Source organism: Pteropus alecto, unplaced genomic scaffold (genome assembly GCF_000325575.1).
Source record: "Pteropus alecto unplaced genomic scaffold, ASM32557v1 scaffold146, whole genome shotgun sequence".
NCBI classification, from domain to species: domain Eukaryota; kingdom Metazoa; phylum Chordata; class Mammalia; order Chiroptera; family Pteropodidae; genus Pteropus; species Pteropus alecto.
This window is the reverse complement of record NW_006442107.1, coordinates 17,345,699-17,356,629: the sequence shown is the minus strand read 5'-3', so window position 1 is coordinate 17,356,629 and position 10,931 is coordinate 17,345,699. Positions and strand designations below refer to the sequence as shown.

Here is a 10,931-nt window from a genome sequence, read left to right as displayed (position 1 = left end):
ATATATACAGGTGATTATATGTGAATATAATATACATACGTAAATCTGCATGCGTGTATATGGGGGACCAGGAATCAGAAAATTTGATTTCAATCCTGGATCTGCCATCAACCAGTCCAGGAATCTTAGACTAGAGGAAACAAAGGACTTTACTATCCTAATCTGTCAGTAAAGAACCCAGATTACATGATCTCAGACTCCCTTCATTCTAGCTCTAAAAGTCTATGTGATTTGGTGGTTTTGTATTTATATACATGGATGTGCATACTCAGTCCTTTAGGGAAAAACTGATACTTTTTTACATTTGCATTTATCCCTTTGGTTCTAAATATAATGCCACATTTTCCCCAGAATGATACATTCAATGACTTCCTAAACTGAGCAGTATGTGTTAACTCTTCCTCTTCACTTTCTGGGCCAGTGGCACCACTCTTGTTGCTCATGTGTTGCTGCTGCAAACGAAGACAGCCAGAAGGCTTGGGGACAAGGTTTGCTCCTGTGCCAGAAGGGGGAGAAGGAGTGATGCAGTCTTGGGGAATAGAAGGGGCTCATCCCGAGGACCGGGTGAGTGGATTGTCACTTTCCAGAGAATCATGGGGTTTTGATGAAAATCGAGCATGTCTTAACGCAGCACACAAAAATAAAAGATGTCAATTTCGAAATGTTTAACATAAAGCATTTATTTGAAACATTTTTTTTTTCTTTTCAGGATGTGTCAAATATATGTGTACCAATGACAGCCTCTAATACCCAGGATCGCATGGATTCCTCTGGTCAGTGGACACCAGAATCTGTCTTTCTATTTAAAATCTGCAAAATTATTCAACCAGATAAACCTCATGTATAAGTACCTTATAGAAAAACAGCATATCTGTCAATCTCCTTGCATGATAGTATAATGAGAGAGAAAGATACATGTTTAAACTGGCCACTTTATTTTTCTGTCTTAAACTACAGACAAGGAATTACCACGTAGCAATTAAAATGGCAAACTTTCTCAACTCTGCCTCCTACTAGTAATAAGTCCTAGGGAAGGCACTTAACCTCTCTGGGCCTCAATTTTCTCATTATAACTGAGCTTCAAGAAATGAATCTGTGTGTGCGTATAATATATATTATGTAGAGTATACATTATATATGTATGATACTTTACATGTGACATATATATGTATATATGTATGTTTGTATAACAAAATGTACATTAGAATAGTGGCTGGCAAAAAGTGCTACTACTGTAGCCATTATTTGTAATAGAAGCCGTTAAAACACAAAAACAAAAACAAAACAAAACAAAAAGCAAATATGTTCTTTTAATAATACGATAATAAACTTTTCTTAAATTCCCACATGAATTTACCTCACCAATCTTACACTCTCCTAATTTATGAGGCCCACACACACCTGAGTCTACTGAAAAATACCCAGCTATTGGGCAATGATTGACAAAGTAGAAAAGTTGCCCAGTTCTAGAGCAGACAGGAGATTTCTCAGAGATGGTTCCTTAATATCCCAAGCCACACTCTGGATACAAAGAGCCTAAGGAGACTGAACACTCCTCTAAAAGCTAGCGCTCCACCCAGCACCAGGGTCAATGAGGACTGTGAGTTTCAGTTTCCGCAAACACATCACTGGCCTTGCTTTAGAAGATTCTGGAGTGGGTGCAAGCCAGCACTGGAAGGAACTGGTGCAGGCACGGAGGTCCTACTCCTCTTGGCTAGTTCTACGCGTTTACGTCCATAGGCAAAGTTTGTGTGAATTTGAGAAAGCCAAGTCTGATAGTTGGCTCCCTCTGTACCACTTACTTACTTAGATTTTATCAGTAAGCCTAGCAATTATGGGTGTAATTCACATCTCTCCTTGCCTGGTGTTCCAGCCCCTACTTACTGTTTGGTGGTGGTGGTGGTGCATGGCAGAGAGAAGCTAACAGTGGTTTACATGGATAAACAACGCAGACAACTCAAGCACTGTTATGTGAACACCCTCTTCTTACAGAAATCTACACTAACACCTACGCAGGCGGAGGAACAGTTGAAGGGGGTGTATCGGGAGTGGAACTCAACACAGGTCTTGGGACTGCTGCTGGCCTGGCAGCTGGAGGAGCAGTGGGAACACTGAGGAGGAGAAGTTCAACACTAGGAACCCAGAGGGAATACGCAGACACCGGAACGAACATGGCTTTCTTGGACAGCTATTTCTCTGAGGTAATTCCCCTCCACAGTTACACATAAAATAGTCCTGAGGCTGAATAATAATAATAACAATGGCAGTAGGTTCTTCTGAAATACATTTGATTATTCTTAACCCTATCCTAATACATAATAAAAAATATTTCACTTCTCCCTGAAATACAGAAAGCCAATTTGTCGAAGCATTTCATATTCGATTGACATAACACACCTTTATAAAAAGGCTAGCATCTCTCATCATTCTCCACTGCCCTTTTTCCATTTTTCTGTCTTCTGTTTCCTTATGGTTTTCCCACTGTTTCTCATAGCAACCGCAAAGCAGGAGATGAGCAAAAAATATATATATACGCTTTTATGTCCTTTCTTTATGATGTCCTTCTTGCTCTGCAAGGGCCTTCGATAAAAAGGAGAAAAAATAAATCAAAAGCCAAAATTGAGGAAGGAAGACAGTGGTAACTCAGAAACAAATTGCATGCCTTAGTGATAAATCAGGGCCTAGACCACCCATCTCCTAATCCCTCTCCAGTGCCCTATCTACTAAATGGATGAGTAGAGATCCGGGGCTACTGCATTCCAAAGAGGAAAGCCCCATAGGCGTTGGGTTGGCCTAACAGGGTAGCATAAACAGTAAATAAATCCTCTTGAGAATCCTATTTAGTATGTTTATTTCGCTTAATTAGCAGCCCATTTTATCTTGTATTTCAATGAGCCTGTTTTACTCCCCATATGATAATACATGAATTTCACAACTACTCTTAACAAAAAATGCTAAGGATGTTGTTACAATTGTAAGCTACATCTTAAAATGGGTAGTTACAAATACCATTGAAGACTGTGCATGAATATAATCGATTATTTAAATGAGTGATCAGTACTACAGTGTACATTCCACAAATGGAAACAAATTATACCTGTGTCATAAAAATGTCATAGAAATGGTATTTAACAATTCATAAAAATCACACTAATATTAAAGAAGCTTTGCCATTAATGTCAAAATGACACTGGACATTTTTTTCTATGGTTACATTTAGAAAGATAGCAAAGAATCAGTGCTTTTCTCGGTTCATTCCATAAAATCTTCTTAGGTCAGATGCCTCTAAAACATTGATTATTTTAAGAGAAAAAAACTTCTAATTTCCTACTTTTCTTCTAATTTTAGAAAGCGTATGTTTATGCAGATGAAGATGAAGGTCGACCAGCAAATGACTGCTTGCTCATTTATGACCATGAGGGAGTGGGGTCTCCTGTGGGTTCAATTGGTTGTTGCAGTTGGATTGTTGAGGATTTAGATGAAAGCTGCATGGAAACTTTAGATCCAAAATTTAGAACTCTTGCTGAAATCTGCTTAGACACAGAAATTGAACCATTTCCTTCACACCAGGCCTGTATCCCTATCAGTACTGACCTCCCTTTGCTTGGGCCTAACTACTTTGTTAATGAATCTTCAGGAATGACTCTCTCAGAGGCTGAATTCCAGGCAGAAATGGCAATACCTGAACCCATGATACATGGAGATATTGTAGTGACTGAGACTTACACGACTGCTGATCAATGTATGCAACCCACTACAATTGTTTTTGATCCTCAGCTTGCACCCAATGTTGTAGTAACAGAAACGGTAATGACACCTGTCTATGATATTCAGGGGAATATTTGTGTACCTGCTGAGTTAGCCAATGCACAAAATGTAATCTATACTGAGAGAGTACTGTCTAGTCCTGGTGTGCCTGACTTGAGGAATAGCAGCATGACTGATGGTGGTGTGGGACCTGTGATGAGTGGCAGTATTTTGGTAGGGCCAGAAATTCAAGTGACTCAAATGATGAGTCCGGACATTCACATAAGCCAAACCATTGGTTCCACATCCCCAATGACATCTCGACACAGAGTAACACGGTATAGTAACATACATTACTCCCAACAGTAAGTGCTTTATGGTCAGTATTCCATATAGAGACCTTACACCTTGTAATCTCCAACAGATCCATCAAAAGTATATAATGTACTATATTCAACATTTTAATAGTCAACAAATATTCAAATTTTCTGAGTTTAGTGCCATTCCTTGATTATCATTTTTAGGATAAATATAGCTAAGCACTTTAAATATGCCTTTCCAAATTCTTTCTGATTTTTAATTATGTGCCAAAAAACATAAAGGAAATGTGTTATATTATTTGATGCTGTCTAATAAATAGCACATAACTCATAAGGAGATTTTTAGAGGTCTCAGAGGTCAGGCCTGTGGAACTGGTCATGTCAACCAAGATATCCTTGTTCTTGGAGGTTGCAAAAGAAGTCATATCTGCATTTATCAGTCATATGTATCTTTAGAGAACTATTTCTATTAAATATTTTTAATTGAAAAGTGAATAAAATGTACATTCCTGAAAGGAAATTTAAAAAGAAGATGGAGCATCTAATAGAGATATGAAGTCATTTGTCTTTTCAAACGGTTTCTCAAGATATGCAATGTAATACAGGGAGTTTGCCAGCTGAATGAATCATTGAAAATGGTTCATCAAAAGGCATCATATATATGTATAGATATACATCTATACACATATACATAAATAAATATTGATTTATTTTGTTGCACTTTATTGATTTATATGAACTGTAAGTTAATTTAGAATAGCAAAAAAAAATATAACAACACTACAGTAGGAACAGTTCTTAAGGAAAGTAGTAGAGTTTTTCTGCTTTACAGAGAATTTTTTTCCCACTCTTTCTACTTATGTCAGAAAACCATATAGAATATGGTTTAACGTTCCATTGACCTGAGTCATAGAGTTTTTATTTGGTAACCAGATAGTCTCCAAAAGCACCTCTAGAAGTATGTATATATTCAACAATATTTACTTAGAAGCTATTATGTGTCGAGTACTGGTCTTGGCTCTGTGAATAGATAGATGAAAAAGACAGACATGATTCCTGTCTTCATAGAACTTCTAATTCATATCTAGACTTAAAAATCTCTGGGATACAGCTTTGAGCTCTTACCATGAATAATTAACAAAATATTTTAGTCCATTACCAAGTTGTGTTTTTTCTTTTAACAATACTACTTATATTGAATGAATAAAGTGGAAACATATGCACAGATTGCTTATTTTTAGTAGGCATAAAGTTAGCTTAAGAAAAAAATTCTAATGAGTTATTTTATCTAATTATATAAAATATGTAAACTGTATAGTAATAACTATAATGTGACTAATAAGATAATGGAAATGAAATAAACTTATTTTCAGGGATTATTCCTTTTGAAAGGATATAATTATAGTGCTTCTTGCTTAATTTTGTTCGTTTATATATAAAACTATTGTAGAATTTAGGACATCTCACATATTCTCTTACCCAATTCTCTCATTTTACAGAAAAGGAATCTAGAACTAGAGATGTTAAATGACCACAACCAGCCAATTATAGTACAAAACTTGACCTCATTCCTCAGATATTCTGGCCAGTGTGCTTTTCAACATTATAACTTCATCAGACATGAAGAGGATCCAGTTTAGCCTGTTACATGGTCTTTTTTATTTCCTAATTGGAAGAAAAAGTAACTCTCAAAAAAAGAAAACAGGTTTTATAAAGTTTAAGTGCAAAATGGCTAAAACAGCATAATGCCAAAAGGTTATTTACGCGTGTCCTAATCTTTTCCAAATTATATGTATTGGCAGTTGTTATAGTCATCTCTTACTTTAATTCTTCGCAACCAAGGTTCTGCTATATTTCATTACTCTGTAATTTGATGAAATCCACTGGATAGCCACAGAGCACTGGTGCCATGGTCATTTTAACGCTCGATCAACAATTAGCCATGTAATATCGTAAGTGCATTCAATCCTGTGGCATATCCTGACATAAATATTTCTTGACTTTTTCATTCTATTAAGCCAGGAATTTCTAAGAATTATGAAACAATTAGTGAATAATTAAATATAAGGTGCTAAGGGGATTAAAACTGAAAATACCATGAGATTTGAGATATGCAGAATAAAATAGTACTAAGTATTTAACTTATAGATTAAAATTTTAAAAGGAGATGAAACCATTTGTGAGAAGGATAAGAAACGTTTTCTGTGAACTTTTCTTTCTTTCTATCAATACACAAAGATTTAAGGTGCTTCAAAAGAGGAAATCTACCTCTGATGGATGACTTCCTCCATACTATCCATGGAAATAAGATCAGAACCATTTCATTTTCTCTCTCAATTTATCAATGAGGAGGAACTCCTCCATCATTCCAAGGTCAGTAATATGTGACTCAAGCCTCTGACATTGGCATATTTTGAAAATATTATCTCAAACAAAATAGAAAGCATACAGCAGGATTTCCCCTTCACTGCTTAAGTTAGGGTATTGACTTATCTAAGAGATAAAGATGATATAGCACTTATGTTAGGATTGAAAATGAACTCAGAAGCCCAGGAAATGAGGTTTAATAAATAAATAGAAGAGAATATAGTTTGAGTCACATCTCCTGCCCTGCATAAATACTTGAGGGGATGGCATTATTAAATGAATAAATGGGTTCTCTTAGAAATGTCTTATCAGGTGAATGGAAAGGAAGACATTAGAAAGACAGAGTATTTATAAACTTGTTTCATAAAAAAATTATTTTTAAAAAAACCCTTTTTGGAGGAGATATTTCTGATTGCCATGTATTACTAAATGTGATAATGTTTTATATATTTCATCAATAAAAAATATGTGATAAAGAAAAAATGTTTTATCTTCTCTTTGGTGTATGTAGTATTCTATAAATGACTAACACATTCAGAAAAAAATTTTCCCATTGTATTACTAAGTGAATATCACCTTTATTGTTTCATATATAAAACAAGAGCATAAATTCATTTGTAATATGAAATTCAGAATAATTCATTTATTTGGTAGAATTTCTCAATATAATCATTATCTTATTAGTAAATGCTCACTATAAACTAACAAATCAATTGGATAATTTCCAGAAATTGTTCTAGATGTCATGTAAATTATAGAATTAAATACTATTTCTTCCCACTGAATTTAATTTCAACAAAATTATTACTACTATTCCTGTACTGTAGGCACCAATTTCTGTTGAAATAAGGAAAGAATAATTAATTTCAATTAAGGGAACTGAGGAAAGCTTTTGAAGATAATGAGATCTGAGCTAGGCCAAGGAGAATTTTGTCTGACAGGGATGCCAAAGGTATACAAACCGAAAACACAGGATATATTCAGATAATATTGAGTAGTCAAATTAAATATTTTAAAAATGCCTGAAGCAAATTAGGAATTTGCTTCATAGTCAGCCATGTTATATGATACTTACTGTACTAATTACTCAAGATTTATCCTGTTGAATTCTCAGAACACTATGTAGTATGACATACCAATGTCATAGATGAAGACACTAAAGATGAGAGCTTAAGTGAATAACAGTTAAAATTCAAACCCAGGACAGCCTAGCTCCAAAGATCCTATTCTTACCAACTTTTTGAAAATATAATTCTGGAAGGATATGTGAGAGGCAGATTGTAGAGGATCTCGAATCCCATTAGGATTTGAATTTACCTTGTTAGGGGTTTGAATTTAATGAGGCTCCAGTGAAATTTTTGTGCTGCTGAAAGCCCAGGTCCTATTTCATGAGACAACACTGGGGCAGCCCTCAGGAATCCTCGTGATAGTTGATGTGTCGTTGATCACCACGACACAGAGACACCACCATGGCTGGATCACTGAGACAGAGAACCTAGCACAGTGGTCGGGATCTTCTGAGAAGCCAACATTCCAAGATGAGATCACTAGTCCCAAAACCTGGGAGGTCCTCTAGATTACCACTGAGGTGAGCAGATCATGTTGTGTTGTCTAAAGTGACTCCAATCAATCATTCTGTATATTAATGAAAGTATTTGTACATCAAATGCCTTTGACCTTTTTTATTACTTTAGGTGAGGTGTATTAACTATTTGCAGTTTCTAGAATAGGGCGTGCTTTCTCATAATCTGTCACTCTGCCCTGCCTTGGTTCCTTAATCTGGAACCCTCTTCACTCCTCTCATCTACTTAGCTTTTTTCTACTCATCTCTCAACACTTACCTCAAGCATTGCCACTTCTTGAGAGCCTTTCTGGATATCTCTTCCATTGTCCCGAACTGTTTTCTTAGCTAAATTTTCTTACTCCCAGTATTAATGCTCTATTGTTCCTATGCCTGCCTGCCTATGAGTATCTGAGAACAAGGATAATACTTTTCTCATGTCTGTATCTCCAGTGTAGTAGAATGTCTAGTACATGGCATGTACTCTTTAATTTTGGAACTGAAGAAAACAGTGTTGCCTCTAGATATAGCAGCCCTATGAATAATCTCTAAAAAGCTTGTATAAATACCACCGTTAGCAAGAAAATACAAGTATGTCACTCACGAAGGCAATTACATTTCAGGAGAAATTTATCTTTTACTGAAAGAATAATCAAATAAAATTATTGAAAACAATCCCACATGCCTTTTGAAAGAAATTACAGTATAACTGAATAAAATAAATTTTAAAATGTTACAGAGAAAGTGATTTTATGCAGAATAAATACTTAAGAAAGTTAAAATTTCTGGAAATCTAACAGAGACTGCTGATAAAAAGATTACATTATAGACATTGGTTGATTAGTTTTTCTTTTTCAAAACCATTTCTTCTGTAACTTATGTATAAGTTCAGTAGCAAATATATATAATTTTATATTATAAACTATAACAGCAGGGAGCAAAATAGAGCTCCCAATATTAAAATAAAAGTTCTTTACTTTTATCAAAAATATTTTTCAAAAACAACCATGAAAATCAAATAAATAAACCTTAAACATTACACTTACATGTTACATAAAAAAAAAAAATTCCCCAAAACCAACATTTATTGCCACTAAATATGGTATAACTTTTTACTTTTTTCTAGACTGTTACAATGTGTAAATAGTTGTTATAATATTTTAAATGTGGACTAAATTTTAAATACAGATAATGAAAATTAATTTGCTAAGACCACTTCTTTAAATTCTATTTCTGCTCATTTGAAAGAATAGTAAGAAACAGAATTCGTACTGGGAAGGAATTACTGGTGGGGATTTGCTAGTGCTTTTGTGGGTTGTTAGGAAAATGAAATAACAACAGATTAGGAGATGCCTTATCATTTTTAAAACTTCCAAGGAAAAAGGCAATAAAACCATTTCAATAATTACACAAACAAGTTCTGTTTTATAGATAAAGATGGCAGTTATCTGGTATCGAACTATTGGCAGGCATGTGCTTACCCATTAGCTCATATGCAGGCTGAACTGCGCATAAGAAAGATAATGCAAGTGTGTCAATATATAATGTGGATAAAGTGAGTTGAATAAAAGTGGAAAAATGAAAATTGAGGGCTATCTGTGTTTATTGTTTTTGACATAAAAGATTGCCTCTAAGCATTGAAAATTTTTTTCTTGAAAAAAAGACTACACTTTGGTTAGAAATTCATAGAGTATCTCTGTGATTAGTAAGATGACTAAGTTAAAGGTAAGAAAGATGCTGAAGGCATGCTGGCTTAATAAGGAGGTGAATATGTGTGGTGAGTGATGGTGAGGTGTTAGTATAAAAGTCACAGTATGCTCATGTGATCAACATAAATAGTGGTTGACTGAAAAGCCTTCATTATATATTTAACAGGGAGGCACTGATTGGGTGGGGACTTTGGTATCAGTGAGACATGAGCCACCAGGTGTGGGAAATATAAAACTAGATAGAAATTGTAAATAGAGAATATATATAATACATATATATATTGCCAGGCATTATGCTAATTGCTTTTCAAACATTTTCTCACCTAATCCATTTTGATCTTCCTTTTATAAATGAAATTAGAAAAAAAAATGATATGGAAACCACTGTGATCTAGTTCCAATGCTTATTCATTCATTCATGAAATATATTGTGAACATTTCACTATTTACTTATAAGCTAATTGCTAGGAGTAGAGAGGTGAACTAGGGTCCTTGACATCAAGGACTTCACATCAGATGCAGGGAAAAGTAGAGTTAAAATACAGTACAGCAATAATACACAAGGGGAATGAGTGAGAGGACCGTGGGAGAAGAGAGGGGACTCCAGTGTGTGTAGTTGGAAAAGCTTTCTCAGAAGAAATGACCTTCGGACTGAGTTTGGAAGGGCCCACAGGAAATACACAGATAAAGAAATGGGAAGGGCATTCTAAGAGGCCAATACAAAAGAATGGGAGAGAAACAGGGTACATGGAGAAAGAGATCAGATCCTTCTGAAAACTGGAAGTACTATAGTTAGCAAGGCTGGAGAATAAAAGAAGACAGTTGTATAGGCAGGAAGTCAGAGACCCATATATGGATGACACGCTAAGGAATATTTATTTTAATCTGAAAGTTAAAGAAAACCACTGAAACACTTAAAGGAGAACAGTAAATTTGAAATAATTTGTGAAGTTTGCTCTGGTATAAATTTACTCTTGCAGGGTACGAGGCTGTTGGTAAAGAGATCAATGAAGAAGTTATTTCAATGAACCAAGGCAGTGACAGAATGATTTGCGTTTCACCTACATGTCATTACCCTAGAGATAACTGACTAATTAACTGTCTACATCACAAAATCATTTTATAATTGTGTATTTCACAGTTGGTGGTAGCAAGGGCACCAATGGCAAATGACAGCAACCAGTTATGCCACCTATGTCCCAAAGATGTCACTGTAGCCTACAAACA

The 10,931-nt window shown here is 35.0% G+C and overlaps 1 protein-coding gene across 1 annotated transcript in view; it reads left to right on the top strand.

Moving 5' to 3' along the window:
- DSG4 (desmoglein 4) overlaps positions 1 to 4,116 on the top strand; it is a 39,045-nt gene extending 34,929 nt beyond the window's left edge. The window contains exons 12-15 of the mRNA XM_015595647.1: positions 422 to 564; positions 710 to 773; positions 1,993 to 2,201; positions 3,349 to 4,116. Of these exons, the coding sequence (XP_015451133.1) occupies positions 422 to 564; positions 710 to 773; positions 1,993 to 2,201; positions 3,349 to 4,116 (1,184 nt within the window). The remainder of the gene's footprint in view (positions 1 to 421; positions 565 to 709; positions 774 to 1,992; positions 2,202 to 3,348) is intronic.
- Positions 4,117 to 10,931: the final 6,815 nt, after the last annotated feature.